Source organism: Asparagus officinalis, chromosome 7, assembly GCF_001876935.1.
Source record: "Asparagus officinalis chromosome 7, Aspof.V1, whole genome shotgun sequence".
Taxonomy (NCBI): domain Eukaryota; kingdom Viridiplantae; phylum Streptophyta; class Magnoliopsida; order Asparagales; family Asparagaceae; genus Asparagus; species Asparagus officinalis.
Window position 1 is genome coordinate 5,153,119 of NC_033800.1, and position 21,780 is coordinate 5,174,898.

At 34.6% G+C, this 21,780-nt stretch overlaps 1 protein-coding gene and 1 long non-coding RNA gene across 4 annotated transcripts; one reads left to right on the top strand and one right to left on the bottom strand.

Annotated features, from left to right (window-relative positions):
• Window positions 805–12,697, top strand: LOC109847593 (2-methoxy-6-polyprenyl-1,4-benzoquinol methylase, mitochondrial). Its single transcript, XM_020416825.1, is given in 9 exon segments — window positions 805–1,017; window positions 8,525–8,647; window positions 8,862–8,992; window positions 8,994–9,072; window positions 9,764–9,919; window positions 10,014–10,158; window positions 11,302–11,373; window positions 11,591–11,699; window positions 12,242–12,697. Coding segments are annotated over 8 exon segments (912 nt in total). The 5' UTR covers window positions 805–1,017; window positions 8,525–8,529; the 3' UTR covers window positions 12,344–12,697.
• Window positions 17,938–21,485, bottom strand: LOC109850938. Of its 3 annotated transcripts, none has more exons than XR_002249621.1 (7): window positions 20,976–21,485; window positions 20,778–20,851; window positions 20,433–20,550; window positions 18,948–19,063; window positions 18,830–18,853; window positions 18,641–18,733; window positions 17,938–18,036 (listed from the first exon to the last, which is right to left on the bottom strand). It is a non-coding gene; the product is annotated as an uncharacterized LOC109850938 (long non-coding RNA). The 3 variants fall into 3 exon arrangements; XR_002249620.1 differs by having other exon boundaries at window positions 20,433–20,562; XR_002249619.1 differs by having other exon boundaries at window positions 20,433–20,697.

Here is a 21,780-nt window from a genome sequence, read left to right on the forward strand (position 1 = left end):
AATTCCTTTAAAAAAAATGTAAAACATTTCAAGCCTAGGGAACAATAGCAGGAAATATGTTTATAAGAACATTTACATTCCTGCAAACAATATGCAATTTTTTTCCAGTAACTCAGGATTTTATTAAATATATATGGAGAAAATTTAGCAGTGCAAGGTTTACCTCAAATCAAGCAGGCAAAAGGTTTTATAACATCAGTTTATGCTTGATTCCTTGCAGCAATAAGGATTGTGAACGCAGTTGCATATAATTGAGACATTTTAGATTAATTTGCAGATTTTGTTTCATTAAAAATACTAAATATATTTACAACTACCGTCACAAAAAGCCTCAAATTACACTCAATGACTTGCATACGTAGCGTAATCTCTTTTACAGTCTCTTTTGAGTTTCAAATGAGTTTAGAGTTGTAAAACAACTATAATTGCGTGCAACAGCAATTATCTCGACAACATTTGCCTAACTTACAAGGATATTACAATAGTTGCATTAAATCAAACAATTTCAAACTTCCAGTGATTTCCTACCGAGAGTGAACAAGATAGATTAGAGGAAACTAAAACAAAATTACTCTGTACGTCTCGGCGATGGTTAAATCTGCAGGCTTGCTCAGCAAGAACTCTAGGAAAGGTAATTTTTTCCCTTACCCGTTTACCCATCTAGCATGCGCATCACTTAGTCCGCTCAAAACTTACCTATTTAATTAAATGGATCTAATCGGGTGTGTTCATTTTAAACTAAACTAAATGGGTACTAAATGGGCTGTTTACCCATTTACCCGCCCGTATTCCCAAAACCAAAACTCCAGAACCCAAATCTCCTCTCTTTTCTCTCTAGGGCAGCTCAGCTCCTCATCATCCCGACCCCAATCCCTCCTCCTCCGCCTCCTCCTCCGCCGCCTCAACCGCCTCTCGAACCCAGTGACTCCGACGCCGCCTCCGCCCCGGCATCACCTCTTCCGCTGAATTCACCGCTGAAGTCGCCGCCACTTCCTGCGATAACAGTCTTTTCCTCAGGTGAATCCCAATCTCAAATATTTCGATAAATTTCAGTCAAAATTTTCTATCTAAATTCTAAATGCACATATCGTGATCTCGGATCTAGGTTTTCCCCTAAAATTTTGACCGTTCCTATGGTGTGAAATTTTCTGTGTTCATCTGTGCATAATTTTTTTTTTTTTGCGTTTTTTTAAATATATTTGTCCTTTTGTTTCTTAATTTACTACAATATAGTGTATGCATCTTTTGGACTATTTTTGTGTAATTAGCTATATTCAAATATGCTTATATATAAGATTATTTTTATTTGTTCTCCTGTGTGTTCACTTTTTTTTTACAGAGCTGCATGTTTTGTTCTAATTTAGCGAGCTTTAATTTAGCTAATAAAGGCTCTGATGTTCATCAGGATGTGTAGAAATACGATAAAAAACCATTTTGATTTGATTAGGATGCTGATTGTCGAGCAAATCCATAGCCTAAGAAATTTGCAGTTTTTTTTTTCCGGTGACCTGGAACGTGTACATCATCGCCATATGACAAGAATCCCACTTGATAATCTGGCAAATCACGCATCAAAGGTTTTCCACTCAGAAAGAAAAACAAATCATTAAGCAGAAGTTAGAGCAAAGTTCAGGGGAGCACATTGAAACCTAAAAATTGGCAAATCATGCATAAAAGATTAACTTCCAAATTTAATTTGTATATGATATACAAAGAATTTGCCAACATAAGATTAACTCAAAGGCAGCTCCTCAGTTTGGCAGCGAATTCGATAAAATACCACGATTTTGTTGGTACTTCCTGCAGCTTCAATGAGGTTTCAAGTTCCCCTGGTCAGTTGGTCCCCTGGAATAACTACGCAAATTTCTAATCCCAGTTTGTTATTTTTCCACTGAAATCTAGTAAAGATTACATCCGCATAACACCATTGGTAAAATCTTGCCTGTATTTGTTTTGAACAATTCTAGATAGTGACGAAAATTACTTCTTTCCGTGAACTCTATGATCATGGCAGATAACTACTGAAATATTTGATGTTAGAACTGCATTTTAGGAAGATGCAATCACTTTCCTAAATGAAAGAACCATTCAACAAGATAACCCTCCCTACACTAAATCCTTCCTTGTATTAGTAAAATTACATCCTGAGAATTGGCAAGCAGTAAAGTACCAACAGGAGAACAAATAAATACAGTACATAGGAAGATCATAAAAAATTGGGATAATTCAATGGATTTAAATCACCGTAACTCATGCCAAACTTGAATTGGATATTTATAGAGAAGCATGAGAGGATGTGTATTTTTTACTAGGATTGTTATGTACTGTAGGAAGTTTTGCCAATTGCTTTATGTATTTTCTTTTTGGATATTGTGTCAAGTGCATATTAATGATTATGATATTTTGTGTAGGGCTCTTTTCCAGTAGCAATATGCTTATTTGATAATATTGCATCAGTTGTGCACTCAATTATTTTCTTTTTGTTGGAGATGCTAAGATGCTTTACTTCAAGAGCATCAGGCATCAGTTGTGCACTCAATTATTTTCTTTTTGTTGGAGATGCTAAGATGCTTTACTTCAAGAGCATCAGGTTACATTAGTGAGATCTTATATCAGCTTTTTGTTGGAGATGCTAAGATGCTTTACTTCAAGAGCATCAGGTTACATTAGTGAGATCTTATATCAGTTGTGAAAATCTACCCATTTGTTATTGTGTGTCGCCTGTTCATGTATGAACTGCATAAGTATCTTCCTATTATTTGAATGTAGCCATAAAACTTGAACTTTGTAATGTATATGTTGTTGTATCTAGTGTCTAGTGTCTTGTATCTTAAGTTCATGGCCTCTCTCTTCCCTTAAGTAATTACCCTCTCATATTTAGGGAAATATGTTCTTCAATCTGTAAGGACTAATACAAGCAAATGGAGAAAATTAATTACTACACACTTAAAAGAGGACAATATTATGAAGCAGGTTTTACCACCCATGTACTTCATTTTTTTCAATGGAAGATATATCGATTAATGTTTGATATTTATAAACTTCATAATCGCAGTGACCCTTTCCAAACCCTAATTCAGTTCTCTTATGCTTTTCTAGAACTTTGTTAATTCTGTAAGTTCCCTATTTATTTCATGGATGACCGTAACTTACACATAAATTATTAATGCAATGATCGTAAGAGTTGGGTAGACCCCGTTAACAAGTTCATGAAATAACTCACGCGGATTAGATAAAAAAGGGCTTTAGACCCGATAGCCCATTTGCACATGTTACATATTTATTAAGACAACCTCTCTGAATTGATTCATTTGCATGAAATAGGGGAAAAAAACTCCAAAGCAAGACCGACAGTTGAGAGAGATCACCTCTTAGAGAGATTTTAAGCCAAATTCTAAATGAAATAGGGGTTTTATGATATTAGTCAATGAAAGCTTCAATATAGACCCTAGTATCTTATAATTTTGAAGTTAGTCCCCAAATGTATTAAGTGTTTTGAAATTAGTCCTCTCTACATAGCACCATGTTGAAATATCTGGGAAACTAATTGCAAAACACCCAACACATTCGTGAGAATAATTTCAAAATATGAAGATTCGGGGGACTAGTTCATAATACTTAAAAGATTTGGGGGTTAAGCAAAATATGATGATGTAGGGGACTATTTTCAAAATATTTTTTGAGAATAAATTAATTTCAATATATTTAAGGTATCAGGGACTAATATCGGAAAAATTCTGGGTCGATTTCCTCACTCTTCTTTCCCCTCTTTGTCATTTCGGCGATCGAAGGTACGAGCTCTTCTCTCTCCCTCGGAAATTGATCTCTTATTTTTTATTAGATAATTTTATTTGGAACTAATTCGGGCTCAAATCTTGGTAGATTTTTTTTTCATAAAAAGAAGCAAAAGATTGAGTCTTTCTTTAGGCACTAGGGCATCAGTTTTCTGTGGTTTTTTTTCCAAAAAAATCCTGGATCTAGGGTTTTAAGAGAGAGATTGATGCATAATTTCTGCAGGTTCTATAATATTGGAAAGGTACTAACTTTGGGCTTTGTATTATGAGTTTTATCCCTATGAGTCACAAACGTGGAATTTTCCAGAATTTTTATATTATGTTTCTTTTTCTTGACATCCAAATTTGTATCTTGGGTTAGCATATTAATTCAGTCTAATTGAGTTTCAGAGGAAGCATTGAAATTTAATTTATTTTTGTATTATGTTTATTTATATTTATGAGGAACGAGTGCTGGGTGCAGGATTGAACTGGTCGAATGCTTGGTTGTCTTAAGAGGCTTTTGCGTCTAATCATTAGTTGAAGGTCAGTTATTAATCACTTTAGACACATCAATGTAGAATTTGTTTCTTCCGTCAAAATTTTAGTGATATGTGTGAACTAATATATAAATTTTTAGTCAATATGGAAAAAGAACAACAATGTAGCTGGGTAAATAAATTTATCTAAAAAAAGAACAGAACAATCTTACTACAAAGTGTTAGTTATTAGTCAATATTATTTTATATTGGGTTTGAATACGTGATCTCATTGTTGGTTTTTGTTCATAGATGTCTAACCAAGACTTAGATCTCAAACTCTAATTCTGATGAATAATCCTTATCAACCCCCAAATTCTCCTTCAAGTGTAACCTATTCCTAACTTGTGAGAGTAAAGGATCTTTTATTGTTCAAAGCAACAAAAAAAATCCTTGTTTCTAAATGAATACTACGATGCACGTGCATTGCGCGTGGACATGATTATTTTATATTTCCTTTTTTTGCTATTAAACAAAGATAAAAAAATCCGAGTAAACAATCATGTGTAGGAAAAGAATAATATTCATTTACTTTACTGGTAAACAAAGAAAATATAATAAATAGGACCAATGTCATTAGGAAAATGTTTTGATAGCAAGAATTATAACTAAACAGGTACTTCTAAGTAAAACACAGAAACCTTGTAACCATGCGTTTAATCTGGGCTAATTGGATAAAAATATCATATTTACTATCATATTCTTTATTTTAACATCTAATACCTCCAACAAAGTACATGATGACCAAGACGTCTGTTACAACCATTGAATTTATTTAGTGATGAAACCAGAGGTTGGAGAATAAAATATTCTCCTTAATTTGTTTAACACCTTAACTTGACATGTTTGCGATTGATTTTAGATCAAAAAAGGATAGAAAATAAAAAATGCATAGACAAAATGAATAGAGGAACTAAATATAGAGATACTGTCTATAAAAAGTCATCTTGTGTTTCTAGTCCGTTATAATGAAATATTGGACACAAAAGCTACTATCAGGAATGTATTATAAAATGGATACAACCGCGTTGATGGATAATGGATGCTCAAAAATAAAAAATAAAAAATAAAAAAATAAAAAACAAAACAAAATTGAGGGATTTTTTCTTTTTGTTGTCGGTTGCTAATTGCTATTGCGGTGGTATCAAGGGTAGGCATAGCCCTCCCTCCCCCCCTCTTCTCTCTCGAGTTAATTTTCTTTGCTTCGTCTTGAGCAGAACATGATCTTTGTATGCTTGCTTATATAGGCCCCTCCAGATGGGATCAGGGAGGAGTTTTATGTAGGCTGCAAGAAAAAAGATGAGGAAAAGGAAAAATCCCTTTCATTTCTTTTCTTTGTCTTCTCGCGGCGATAAGATATTTAATTTAATTTATTGGTCGTGATAGATATATATAAAATAATCAGATTGGGATTGAAAAGTACAAGTTGGGGTGGATGTTTTTAAGGGGCTGTTTGGTTGGGCTAAAATATGGAGAAAAGCTTCAAAATGAAAACTGACAGGAAAAAAAAAACGTCAATTGTCAGTACTTTGTGATGTTAGGTTGCGCTAAAACGTGGAGAAAAGAGGGATGGAAAATTGTAGCCACATGGGATTTGGAGGAAACGCTGTTTCCATCCCAAAATGATTGAAATCGGTTGAAAGTGTATTAAAACTGAGTAAAAAAAAGCTCCGTTTCGCAACTGATTGAGGAGAGAAAAATGAGGAAAACACTACGGTTACTGCTCTCACAACTCATTTCCTCTTTTCCCTCCCTTTTCTCCCGCCTCCATTGATCTCTCCCCTTTTCTCCCGCCTACTTCCGCTTCCTCGTGGATGATCGGGGAACAAAAACGTCAAATTGAAGGCAGAGATCGCTAGAAATCTCCAATTAAAACCCTAGAATCTGAGAAGTTGTTGGATCCGGAATGAATCTTGCTCCTTTTTTACCATTTTGCTTTATTTTTTTGATTTTCTGCGAGAACTCACTGTTGGGAAATGGGTCGGATTTGAATTTGGCTTTGAAGACTGAGAGAAGATTGGGATTTAAGGATGCCTAATAAAAAGAATGGGTATATAAATAGAAAATGAGGTTTTTTTGGGGGGGGGTGGGGTAGAGAGAGTGGGAGTGAGTGCAGATCTTGAAGGATCGTAGAGAGAGCAATTGGGTAATGACAGAATGTTGGTTGTGATTAGCTACTAGGTTAGGCAAGTGGGTTAATTAAATTGAGGGTAATGACAGAATGTTGGTTGTGATTAGCTACTAGGTTAGGCAAGTGGGTTAATTAAATTGAGGGGATTTGCTTATATCTTGATTTATGATTAGCTACTAGGTTAGGCAAGTGGGTTAATTAAATTGAGGGGATTTGCTTATATCTTGATTTAAGTCACTGTTTTTTCAATCTTTAAATTCTTTTGATTTTCTACGAGAAATTTAGAGAAATTGTGGACATGCTTCAATTTCTTTTTCAATTTAACTTTGTAACTTTTCATTTTGTGAGCTTCAATTGCTTCTTCATGTCCTATTTGTAATTTTTAATAATTTTATTACTTGCTTATGTTATTTCTGGAAAGATGGACATCAAGTTTTGCTTACCGCCACCGGGCACGCCGTGAAATTTAAACAATTTTACCTGCCTATATTTTTATGACTGAATAATGTTTGCAATTTCCTGAATGTATGCCTTATGTTGCTTGTAAGCGATCTTCGAAACATGCATTAATTGGTTCCTATTGATCTGATTATATTACAGTGTTAGTGAATCAACATGAAGAAATGTTGTGGAGATGGAAATAAAGCAACTTGGTTGCTTTGAATGAACCATTTCAATTGTCATTGAGGGCAGGGTCCTCTCTTAATGGCACTTAGGAATTCTCTTATTTGTCCAAATACAATATACGTATAGGAACAATCACAAGCAGATGTGCATTTTTTTTCATATTCATAGTCCATGGCATGTCAATTTGAGTCTATGATGCAACTTAGTACCCAATACTTTCTCATCCAAACAAAAGTGGGTAAATTTCATATGACCCCCAAAAGTGGCTCATTTTGACATAACACCAAAAGTGGTATGGGTATCAGCTCTTTTCTTGATTATATGAGGCAAATGTTATCATTTTTATGCTATGATGATGGTCTTTTCTTAAAATATGCAGCCAAAGTTTATAGTAGTAATCTATTGGCGAGACAATCTATGATGACAAGACTTATTTTGTAGGGTCATTATGATAATTGCAGCCAACATTGCTATCATAAATTTCATGGTGAGGCAGATAATGAACAAAATGGTCTTAACTGAGCAAATATTTCTCTTGATCTTCAGGTTTCAGACTTGGTTTTAGTCTTGGTTTTAGGTTTAGTATTAGTTGGTTGAAATGGTTGTTGTGACATTAGTTATGTGATATTATTCTATGATGATAGTCTTTTTTAAATGTATGCAACCTAAGTTTATACTAGTAATCTATTGGCGATGCAATACATGCAGCCAACATTGCTACTATAGATTTCATGGCGATGCATATTATGATGACATAGACCAAAACTTAGGATAATAGACCCTTTTTTATAGTATTTGGGGTTCATATTATGTTCTCAAAGTTAAATTTAAGTCCCCTAAATCTTTGAAGTTTTTGAAAATTTTCCCTCAAATATTCATATGTAAACATTTTGCAAATTACTACCTCAAATCTTTAAATATTTTTGCAAATTAATCCCTCAAATCTTTAAATGTTTTGAAATTTCTCTCTCAAATATTCACTTTTTTGTATGATGGAAAGCATGTTGATATCTCAATTTTTGTTGCCAATAATTTTGTCCTATATGGGTGACAATCACAACATGGTGACCACAATCATGTTTTTTTTCATTTTTTTAGTTTGAAACAAACACTAGAAAATGAGGGAATTTACTTATACATCAACTACTTTCTTCTCTTTTTAAATTGAACCAAACAAATGAAAGTGGTGGAAAATAATTATTCTTCATGTTTTTGACAAAACAAACACGAAAAACAACTTCCCATGAAAGTGAAGGAAAAACCACAAAGTGAAGAAACGTTGGACTTGGAAAATGGTGGAAAGCAACCAAACAGCCCCTAAAGGACATCAAAACCATCTGTTAAGTTTGAGGTTGGTCCGGGTCTGAGCGTTTTAATCTGCACACATTAATCCAGACAGTCAGCAGCCCCTCATGAATACCCTCAGCAGTGATCTAATTGTATTTGTATGGCAGCGGCGATGGCGTTAAGAAGGAGCAGCAATCATCTGCGATCATCAGCGATTCTTGATCTTCTCACTGCGAGGAGTAGGAGTGGCACCGCTGCCTCTCGCCTCCACACTCATGCCACCAGTTTCGGTATATTATTCTTTTCTCTCAGATCTTCTTTCTTGCTGTTTAGTTTTGTGTTTAATTATGGTTTCTTCCAATGATTGGATCTTGTTCCGTTCCCAAAAGTTTTGGCGCTTAGGGATTTGTATTTGGCGCTTTTCTTCCATTCTTCTTTTGGAAATTAATCAATTGTTGCTGCGACCGATTAGATAATCAAAATTTTTTTACATCAAATACGCAGGGTTTAAGGAAGTAGGAGAAGATGAGAAAAGCAAATTGGTAGGAAATGTTTTCAGCAGTGTTGCATCAAACTATGACCTTATGAATGATGTCATGAGTGCTGGACTGCACAGGCTCTGGAAAGACAGGTTGGACATGTCGATGATGGATTTCATCTATTCAGTTGCATCCCTTTCCTGGAATGAAGCATCTCGATGTAGCCGGAGGGACAGGTCTAATCTTATTCTTCAACTATATGCCTCCTTTGCAAAACACATGAAACCTGGTCATTTTGTGAAAGATGCAAATCAACAGAGTACTATAAGTCTTTAAACAGCAATCCATACAAATCAGGAGTGGCCACTTCTTTTCAATTTTAATATTGCTTGGTCATCATTGCATGCCCCTATTTTTACTTATTTCGGAACCTGAAAAGGAATTTTGTATTCCGATCCAAGCCAAAGAAAACCTTTCTTCATTGGCGGCCACTCACGAGAAACCCAAAAGTAAGGAGAACTTCCTCGCTTGCAGTGTCCTATGAATTTAACTCTTCTATGATTACTCCATGGAGACTACAAACATATGCTGGAGACGTGCATTCCATGCCTTATCTGTGGTCCTCATGCTTTGATTACCAACATCTCTTCTAACTATGGTGAAGTTACTGATTTGGATCATCATCTCTGCATTGATTTGCATTTGAAAGAGGGGAAGTCCCGATCACATGAACCAAACCACCAACTGATAGAGGAGCTTCTTCGTAACCCCATTTGCAGATGTTTTGGTCAATGAGTGACTTTAGAAAATTCTGTTTTCCCTTTCAGTGGAGACAATATTGTTTTTATTCTTAATCCAAATGTTGTTTTCTTTAATTGCATCTCAAATTTAATGTATCCTTTACGTAAAATTTCTGATCGTTTTCAGGTGATGTAGCTTTCCGTGTTCTAGAAAGTATAAATAGTGTTAGTCGTAGAGCCATTCAGAGCGGTTTGGCTGATAGCCAAGAAGATACTCGAATATACATCTGCGATATTAACCCAAATATGTTGAATGTCGGCAAGAAGCGCGCTATTGAGAGGGGTATAAAAGACGAAGCTATGTTAATGTTCTTTTCAGCTGACTTTAAATAAGATGGGTTCTTCTTTATTTCATTAACTAGTTACCTGGCATGTAGGGTTTGGTGAAGATCGCTCCCTTATCTGGGTGGAGGGAGATGCAGAAGCTTTGAGTTTTGAAGATGGATCAATGGATGGCTATACTATTGCATTTGGGATCAGAAATGTGACGCATATAGAGAGAGCTCTCTCCGAAGCGCACAGGTGAATTCGTTAGTACCTCCTACATTGTATGCTTAGTGATGGCAGCTTGTGCATGTGCACAAGAATTATCAACTTTCTTTGTAATGTTAAAGCGGTGATGTCGTATTTTCATATAGTTCCTGAGGCATATAACTTAAAAGTACTATCAAAACTGGGGGAGAGCAAACGGTCGCTTCGATAACATTTTTGAAACCGAACCGAACCGATATAAAGCTAGAACCGAAAGCAAACCGCACCAAAATTATTCAGTTTGGTTGGTCAGTTTGTTCGGTGGGGTGTTCATTGGCTTAGGTTACAAAAAACTGTCTGACAGAATAAAGCAACTTACACATATGGTGTTAGTTGTTGTTTTTTTAACATACCAATTTTACAATTTAGACCAAACAAGAAAAGCAAACAAATTATTAGAAAAATGGGTGCCCCAAGAACTCCTACCTGAATTCCTCATTCTACTTTAACTGCCAGGCGGCAATACTTCAGGTGAATTTTAATGGCTGGACAATGTAATAAAGGGGTAAGCATCCTTGGGTTCGCTTATAGATGACAATGCACAAGGATTCATAGTGCGTTCATGGGCTTCAGATGGGCCAATGCTGTGAGATTAATTGGGATACCAAAAAGTTATGGCAGGCTTTAATAGGAGAGAACAATTATCAAGGATATGTGAATTTTATTGGACAGGAAAGCAGAACATTAAATCCACGAGCAATGACGTCGGTTGGTTCGATGTATTCGGTCTTGGGAATAATTCAAACCGAACTGAACATAAGGAATTATGAAACTGAACCGGACCGTTGGAAATCCGTGGGTTCAGTCAGTTTTTTCGGTTTGAACCGAATTATGCTCACCCTCACCCCTAATCAAAACAACACAAGTTGTTGCTAGTTACACTGCCTGGGCAGCATCTCATATTGTGGTGATGGGTACTGATGGGCTATGCTCAAAGTTTCAAAATGGTTGTTTTTTTTAGATTTACAAAGGGCAAGGAAATGTTCATCGACACTATCTGATTGGTATAAAAACAATTTTTTAATTGAAGGAGTTGCCTATCATAACAAGCAGTCTTCTACTTTAAGAAAAATGTTCTATTTCTCATGCTTAAATGTGATCCATTTTATTTTATATGTTTTTTACAATTTGCAGGGTACTTAGACGAGGTGGCCGTTTTCTATGCCTTGAGTTGAGTCATGTAGACATACCTATCTTCAAACAATTGTGAGTCTTTCTAAATATGTATCTACAAGGGTTTGTATTTGCCTCTTGAGTTCCTAGGCCATGTTACAGAATTGTTGAGCCTATGTCTTATGACAATAAATTGTCATGCTTATAATAGTTTATAGCTTCATTAGCTTGTTCTTTGTCTGGCTGTTTTTCGAGTTTGGTGTGGCATTCTGTTCCGACTGTTTTTGAATGTCTCTCTTTCCCCTTGCAGTTATGATTACTATTCATTCTCAGTAATCCCAGCTATTGGGGAGCTAGTAGCCGGTGATCGAGATTCTTACCAGTATTTGGTCGAGAGTATCCGACGGTTCCCCCCTCAGGTAAGACTAGTTCTTTACATATTCATCTCCTTCTATTTTTGTAGTGAGTTTGATCTCCCATTTGAAACCTCTCTTAAACCAATGTACCAACGAGCACTTACTTCTAGGTGCATGAACATGGTTAGACATAAGTTGTTTTCTACTTTGGCCTGATTAGTTGTCTGTTTCGCTTTGCATTTTTTTTCAGTCCCTGCACATGCAAAGGCACAGATGAAAGTATGTCACCATGACAACAATGTAGCATAAGCTTAAAAACGGTTCGATATGTAAATATAAAATGTAAATATAAAATCAACAGATAATTGACTAGCGGTTATAAATTGTAGAGATGCATTCGCGTTCTATAATTAGTCCCGTTTATGCTTAATTGCCACACATAAATCATGTGGGAACTTTCTGTTATCACATGATCTGATTATATGCGATACCTGAAAGCCCCCACTAACAGGAGAAGAAAATGTAAAAGGCCGCAGACTAGTTGTATTTTCCCATTCTTGTCAAAGCTTTCCTCTCTGTCTTGATTATTTTTCTTGTTTTTGTAGGAGAACTTTGCTCGTATGATTTCTGATGCCGGATTCCAGAGGGTCGAATATGAAAATCTTGCTGGTGGAGTAGTCTCCATCCACTCTGGACTGAAATTGTAGTAGCATACTTCAACTCCTTTTTAATCCTTTGTTTAAAGCGGCACCAATCAGATGGAAACGGGGACATTGTTTGGGCTTATGCATCTTTATGAATGTAGGCAGATATTGCCATTCTTTTTAGCTTGAATTTCCAATTTAGATGGCTTTTAATTTTGTACCCATTAGCACACAATCCTTTTCTGCAATCCACTTATTTGGACGTGTATAATGTTAAAGATGTTTTTTTTTTCTTTTCCCTGTAAGATGTATATAAGAACACATATACATGTAGGACTTCCATGGACGTCGCTTCTTTTCCTTCGGTGCAAGCCGATATGGATATTAGAGCTTCCTAAAGAAGCCTCTTTTGGGCACACCACGTGATGACCACTCTCCCCACGAAAGAACCATGCTTTTCTTCGACTTTTATCATTTGTTGTGATTGTTCCTTTTCTGTTCATTCGTCAACAGTCAGATGATTTTCTTTGTTGTTTGCAATACATTTTGTATCTCGTCATGCGGGTCTCCATCTTCTGCAAGAAATGCCAATATGAAGAGTAACCATAGAGATTAAAATGAGAACAAAATATGCAAGATCATGATCATTCTACATTTCAGGGCAGCTTTTAGTATTTCACATTAAGTATAATTTGGGTTATGGTGAGTAATTCTTTGAGTGTGAGCTATATTGAGTTCAGATAACAAACATTTGTACTTGAGTTTTAATTGTGAGATCATATTGTAATACACAAGGATATCGAGAGAAGTGGTTGGGAGAGACGGAGTTAATTTCAAGAGGAGTGACTTCGGTTGTAAAGCCTAGGGAGAGGTGGTAAATCATAGGGAGAGGTGGTAAATCCGAACACTTGAGGAAGGTGACACGGGCTAGGCCAATACTTAGAGAGTGTATTGTGTGATTGAGTTGCATGTGAAAGTTTCCGGTGAGCTAGAAAACCGATTGTGTGAGTTGTAAACGTTTTCGGTGAACGTTGAAAACCGGTTGAGATAACGGAGTTCTCCTCGAGAGTGGGGAGGGGAGACGTAGGTCGGGAGTGACGGAACTCCGTGATCATATCGTGTGTTTGCGTTTGTCATATTTGCACACTCTCTCTCTATTTGCGTTTATGTTTATTTCGCCCTTAGTTTAATTCCATCTCCTTGCATATATAACTCATATACATCTCTTGCTAGGATATATTGTTAGTAAGTTTTAATTTGGCATCGAAATAGGGTACTTTCAGTTACGTGCATTTGTTATACATTATCCAAGCTGTTCATGTTCTAGTGAGAACGCTCAATAATGCTTGAAATGGAGGCTTCAGATCCCCAGTTCCTTAGATTAGCATTGTGTTGTTTCTTCTGTTGTTTATGTTGTAGTAGAGTCGGCCGCCGTTATCATTCCCTTTGTTATAAGTTAATAAAGAGATTGATGTGGAAGTTCGGATGCATGAATTAAGATCTTTGCCCAGATACGCACTGCTTTGAAGATTTGAATCGCTCAATTGGATCCGGACCTAATCTTATAATATATCATCCTTGGAATTCTTTTTATAGAGATTCTGACTCGTTCAATTGGATCCGACTCGTTCAAGTGGAAGGGTTAAAGCTCAACTATCTGTCATTGTTTTAAATTTCCCCAACATGGCCCGATATATTCCCTGATATATCATTTTACAGGGCTTGCCGCAACCGATATGGTCTTTAAATATCATTTACCGCTTTTTGGCTATTTTGAGTGATAAATTCCCTATATGGCCGATATATTAGTCGATATGTGGACCAATATATCTTTTTATATAGCTTGTTGCAAAATAATATATCGTATTTGGAATTTTTGGGTAAGATATCAAGATTTCCCCATTATATCAAATGATATTTTACCCTAAAAAAGCAGATCGAATGTTGCAACGTTGCTTTGCACTTTTGTTTGTTTTAGAATGTTGATTAGTGATCCTAAACATATATTATTCATATTTTGTATGCTTAAATTTTATTACATATGTCCAGATTACATTTTAATGCATTCTACTATGTACGCAAACATTCATTATGACATTCCGATATTTACCACATATCCCCGATATTTTCCCGATATCCGCAATCCGATATGAATTTTGGCCATCCGATATTTCCCCGATATCCGATATTTAAAACCTTGCTATCTGTGTATCTTTCTCATTTCCCCCATGATGCTTGTGAACTTTCCTCCAAATTGGAGTCCTGTGGGACAATTTTTTATGTGAGTTTTTTTTTATATAATTAAGATCCATACTCATCGTATCGTCGACGCATCACACAACTGAATATAGATAATAAAGGTTAATTGAAATTTCTTTTCTTTCCTTTTCTTCTTTTTTAAAGTTAAAATAGTTTGTTAATTTTCATGTAGGATGATCAAAAGAATAGGATATATTTATGCCATAATTCTTTTAGGCAAAACATTAAGCGAACAGAAATATGTTTGTGTAGAGAGAGGAGTCGCAATTTTTTTTGGAGGGGTTTTACTTATAGGATTAGGCTTCACTGTTTTGTTTTGATGAGTTATGCATATATTGATTCTCTTGTGTGTTTACATCTAATAGGTTTTATGCACATGCAATACACGTGGTAAAATACAATGATTAAGTAGTTTTAATTTATTTCCTCGTTAAAATTTATTTCTCGGTTTTACTTTAATGACTTTTGCTCACTTATATCTCTGAACTTTAGGATTGTAATTATTCTTTTTTTTTATGTTTGTTTGAATGGACTACACCGAATTTAAACTTTCACGTTGACAATTTAATTCACAGGAAACAAATGTAATCCAAAACCAATTTAAATTTTCATATTATTTAGATCGATATAAAACCAGGCTTGACTTGAGAAAGTACAGTGTTGCTAAAAGTGAAAAATAGTTAAAAATAATAATAATTATATAAAAGCAAGACGAATAATTAAAGTGAACAAGCCAAGATGATTGATTAAAAGTGGGCTAGAACAAAACTAAAAAAGAATATGAAGTTGTTCCTAATATAGTGTTATACATCTCAGTTAGTTACAGTCTTTTGGAGTTTCAATGAGTTCAAGTCGTAACTCTAATTTCAATCAACCATAGTATAATGTCCAAAAGAATCTCATATATATAAAGCTAGTGTGTACCCCGTGCAAAGCGTGACCCCCCGTCTTTTGTAAGCATTTCATTTTGAACTTTTCTCCCTCTAAGGTTTAATACATTTGATTTGATTATGTGTATGCTTAAAATTAGAAATCATATCGAGTGTTCTATAATTAAAAGAACATTGTTCATGATGTAGCACGAACAATAAATTTACTCCTCCATACTTAAAAGGAGGAACCAAAGATCGATGTATTGTTCAGTATGAATAGTAAATCTTTAAGTATAGAGGAGTAGATAGTTGCAAATTGCAAAATTTTAAAACTAAACTAAACGTACTACAGTTGCAAGCCACGACAGTTATCGCTACAGTATTTAGGTAAACTTGCATCTATTTACAATAATTGCATTGATTCGAACAATTTCAAACTTCCAGATTTTTAATACGGAGAGTGAGCACAAGATAAATTCGAGAAAAAAAAAATTCAAGACAAAATTACTCTGTATGTCTCGACCACGGTTAAAGCCGCGGATTAGATAAAAAGGGCCTTAAAAACCCATAACACTTTTGCAAATGTTACATATTTGTGTAGACATTTTTACTAAATTGATTCATTTGCATGAAATGGTAATTAAAAAAAAAAGGATTCCAAAATGAGACCTACAGCTGATGAAGATCACCGGTCAGAGGGGGTTTGAAGCAAAATTCAGACATGATTTTGTGATGTTAGTCCCCAAAATATTCAATATTTTGAGATGGTCCCCAAATCTTCATAATTTGAAGTTAGTCCCCAGTAAGTGTTAAGTGTTTTGAAATTAGTTCTCTCTATTTAGCACCATGTTGAAATATTTGGGGAACTAATTTCGAAACACCTAGCACATGTGAGAATAATTTCAACATATGAAGATTTGGGGAACTATTTTTTATTTAACTAGTTACAGGCCCGTGCGATGCACGGATTTGTTTAATATATAAAAATCGATGTAGCAAAAGAATGCAAAATAAAACATTAATAATATACAAGTAGTCAGAAATGATACAACCTAAGTTGCATATATAGTTTGGAAAATTAGAAAGTTTGGAAAACTTGAATCAGTTTAAGATCATTTATAGTTGGAAAAATGTAAATGTGTAAAAACGGTATTCAGAAATATGGTGGGAGTTATTTATTATTTAGAAGGTAGAAAAAAGTCAAAATTAAAGTGAAATGTCAAAAAAGTACCAAAAATGAGTAAACTTAAAAAATTGAAATAATGAAAGGTTTGGAAAAATGTAAACATGGAAAAATAATATTTGAATATTTTGTGCGAGTAATATCAATATTTAAACCGTTGATAACTTTCCAAAGAAATTGATAAAATAAATGTGAAATATCAAAAAAACAAAGAAATATAATACCTATTGTATAAGGGGTGTATGACATCCACCTGACGAAAATAAGAGACAATGTGATACATAAATCAAATAAAGTCAGTGTAAGAAAATTGTATATGATTGTAATTTAAGAACATCATCAAACCATAAGAATACAGCATAAGAAGTACTCAATTAGTTAAATAAAATGCAACTTTCACATACTCTATATAAACATAAGAAAGAACAAAAATATTGAAATGAAATGCATTGCCATTGGAGAAAAATAACAAAACATAATATAAGAGAAATACATTTTAGTAAGATTATATTGAGTTCATCACTTACAAATGGTAAAGACAAACAAAGAAACAAACAGATCTGAAACAGAAAAATATAATTATATAGAAAGAAAAGAAAAATACACTTGTTGATATTCAAATCATCATTATTTATTGATATTCATAACTCTGAATCTTTATCTTGCAAACAACAATAAAAACACAAACTCAAATCATCATTTATTGATATTCATAATTAAATAAACAAATTACTAAAAAAAGTACCTCATAAAATGACAAGGAAAGAAAATACAAAAGCATCCAATAACTTATCAGCCCATTACAATCAATTGCTCTCTCAATTTTTACACAACTCCATTAATTTGACTTCAAGTGAATAAGCTAAAATATGCTTTTATATGTGAGCAAAATAAGGGTTATAAGATCTCTAGTGAAGATGCAAATATGAAAGATGAAGCAGCCTTTGAATGTCTACCTACACTAATGGAAGTACCAGGTCTTGCTAGTATAAATTACAGGAAAACTTCTTAGGGATCCTGTAGTGTCGTGACCAAGCTCTATTAGACTCACAAATTTTTTTCAATGAAGCAATATTTATATTATTTATGACAACACCATTAAAATGAGGAAACTAAAAGCCTTTTTTTAACAGCAATTGAACAAAACTATAGCTGAAACAAAATGAAATAGGTATCTTTCAATTAGACTGATACGTCAAACCATACTCAGAATCAAGTCCAATAATCCGCCTCCTTTCCCAAGTCCAGTACCAGACTGATACGTCAAACCATACTCAGAATCAAGTCCAATAATCCGCCTCCTTTCCCAAGTCCAGTACCTGATACTTCTCAAGGAGCTGATACTCAGAATCAAGTCCAATAATCCGCCTCCTTTCCCAAGTCCAGTACCTGATACTTCTCAAGGAGCTACCACTGAATGTTACATAATCATCACCGTGTTCCTACGAAGTAGTTATCAATTTCATCAAATCTATACTTTGAAACATCCCCATACGACAGATAACTTTCAATAAGATACATGAATTGAAAAATAAAATTTGAGTTTGTCAAACATGCACACAAACATGCATCACTACTTACACATATATTACAGGACACGGTCAGATAGAGCTAACAAATTTATCCAAAACTTAAAATCACAATAGAATAATTTCATGCTATGAATTAGCCAAATAATAACTACCGAATTTAATACCAACATATCAGGAAAAAAAATGATGAATGTACCTACAGTTTTCTAACTTAAAAAATTAGAATTTAGATCAAATTCATCACCATAATTTATATTTTAATCAATTCCAATAGAAACTAACTAAAAAAAGAACTTTTTATGTAGAAAACCCTAACAAAATGAAATCAGAGAAAGTACTTGCAGTTTTCTTCTTTTCAAAGAGGAAATCTTGAGATAGAGAATTGTGAACAATTTGTGAAGGTCAATCAAGAAATCTGAAAATAAAAGATTGATTACTATAAAAGACTTACTTTGAAAATTCTTACACAGAATAGTTATACAATTCACAACAGATTTAAGAAAATAACACTCACCTCAGGTAAGTATGACACCAGTCTTCTGAACTGGTAACTTTTCAATCAGTGGAGAAACCAAATCAGGTGTCAAAATATCCCCTAATCCTAGACCTATATGAGGGGTAAAAAGGAAATGAGAAATTAATAAACTATATCTTCTATGTAACATTGTCGTAAATTTTATAGCAGTGTTGGATGGGACTTCACCTACATCAGGGTCCTCAACAGCAGCTTATGGTATTCAAAAGCAATAAAATGTCAAATGCGTTACAGAATCATATAGTAGAAGTATTTTCAAGTAAACAGAAAAGCGCTGATATAATACCTGGTAACTGGATGCCTCTTAATATTCTCTACAAGTCCGCTAATTGTACGTGTCCAGCAAAAGAAGTTACTTCAGCCAATTCCCCGTTCATAGTTTGATCAACCAGATTTCCAGCTCTGAATAATCGGAATATCAGAGACAATATTTGCGCTTTACTCAGAAAAGGAAAAAAATCACTACATGAAGTAAGTCTTTTTACATAGATGCAACCATTGAAAATAATAGCTAGAGCTTGGTAATCTTCCAAAATTCTATCAGAAACTTCGCATGTGAATTACATGTCCCACAATCACCACAATTGTGTTTCGCCAAAAAAAAGATTAAAACTGTAGTGAATTGCGCAAGGATCAGATTTTTTGTAGCACACACTTGTCATGAAGTTTTATTAGTGTAGAATAATAGAATATATATTCTATACGACAGTCCCTTGGACACTCATATGCAACTCTTGGACATTCATTAGACATATTCAGGACACTTTTCTGTTGTGCCCCCGGTTTTTAAATGCATCTTATGTGCTAATATTCAGGACACTTTTCGTAGCACACACGCTTATCATCTTCTTGTCGTTGCTTATTCTAGCAACGATATAGCTATACCAATTTTACTTGATCTTGTATTCTGTAATTTGAAACTTGAACAAAAACTATTTCTCCAACAGCACATCAGGTTATTTAGGAAAAGTATTCATTTTCCCGGACTGTGAAAAAGATTGATTACTATGGAGTAAACTAATATTTAGTTACAGAGTCATATAATAAGAAAATGAAAGCACAAAGCATTTTTAATTTTAATGAAGCAATTCATGTTATAATATGTTTTACCTTGATCATCAGTTCTCTTAAATCAAATACCGACATGTTTGCTATTTGCCTAACCTCACGATCAAACATGACTAATGAAGCACTTCCAGTGTCATTAATAACTCTAATCTGTACTTTGTATCTGTTTAAGATTTTAGGTACATGATAATATAAATAGTGCATTATGTAGTAAATTTATAATCTCAAGTTTAGTAGATCTAATACATTGGCACAACCACCTTCACATATTCATGACAATAGTCACACCTAAATTTGCCCCCATCAGGCTTTGCCTTCCTCTTACACTTATTGCAAGCATTCAAAAACCAATTATATTCTTCTCAATGTATATAATAGTCGCCAACGTCACATAGGTGCACGCCTGGTTTATAAGAAGAGGAATATCATAATGATATCCACCTTATGATTATAAAAAACAAAACTAATTAAAAAACTGAAGCCGAATAAGAAAGGGAATCAAGAGATACCTATTCTAATTTTACTCATGGGTCATGATGTCTGGAAGTAAACGATAACTTTTACAATACTTTCGAGTCATGCAATAACACTAATGGAAGTAAAAGATTCAGAAAAACTGCCATCAATGCTATTGCTTTCAAACAGGACTACAGATTGAACATGAAAATATAAGAATAAAAATAAGTATTATTGTTCACTTTACCTCTCGAATTTCACGTAGCTCATCTAGATTCTTTCTTTCAGCCGATTGCAGGAAGTCGTCAGAGATAGATTGTGATGCTTGGCTAGATATTTGACTTAGCATTTGTGATGACTCTCCTCTGTTATCAATGCTGAACAAATTATTCTTTTGTAACTTTTTCAATTGAACATGATGTTCCTCTTGCATTTATTTTCTGAAACCGTTTCAATACATCTCCCTTCTTTTCTGAATTGTTATAGTTTAGGAACAGAAGACCGGCTATTTTCTTAAAAAAAGAAAGCATCCTAATTGTTAAAAAGTGAGCTTTGAATTTTCAAAAAAATTAAAAAAAAAATAAAAATTTACCTGCTCATACTTAGACTCAAGATATAAGATCTGATCTGTGGAGTCTAGTCCAGTTTCAACAGCCATCTTTTGTACTAACAAACCATGAGACCAAAATTAAGCTATCTTTTCAAGTTCGTGAGTAAGATCAAAAGCTCAAAGAATAATTCGTAGCATAGTAAGTAACAAAAAATAAAGAAAAAAGAAAAATTCGCTCACATTCATGATCTTCTTCTCCAGATCCATGAGAGGCTTCTCGAAGGGCTAAGGATCCCTCCCTTGACATTGGGATCGGGCTCGATCTCGTGAGGCCACGGGTACTCGTGCTTCACCTTCTCCTTCTTCACGATCTTGGCCATCACATTCACCATCCTCCTCCTCCTCCTCCTCCTCCTCCTCAAATCAACGCTCATCGCTCCTGATCACCCCAAAATCCTAAGAGGCACTCTGATCACTCCACTGCTCGAGCTCCGCAGGAGATCCGAGGCCGATGCCCTGGAGCCAGAGGAGAACGCCGCAAGTGAAGACATCTGGGGGGGAATCGAGCTTCGATCTGCGGGGGCTAAAAAAACCCTAGAAATGAGGACCTAATGAATAGAGACAGAGAGCGGCATTGGAGAAATCGAAGGCTCCAAGCGGAAGCCGAAGCGGTATTGGAGAAATCGAAGAGCCATTAATTTTGAGGAAATGAGAAGTTTTTTCAGTTTAAAAAAATTGCGGAAGCCGAAGCGGGGAGCCATTAATGTTGGCATTAATGAGAATTTGCACGGATTAGTTTTTTAATAGATTTTTTAATTTAATAAATTGATTAAAAAAAGAAGAAATTGACAAGTGGCGTTTCTAAAGATAAGATAATGAATAATGTTGGGTACCGAAATTGATGTCATGTAGCATTTTTAAGGGTATGTGTTAGTTTTTGCCATGTGTCATTTTTGTCAAGTGGCGTTTTGAAAGGTAAGAGTTTTTAGTAAGGGGCTGTTTGGTTGTATGTTTTCACCATGTAAAAGGATGTAAAGTGTAAAAA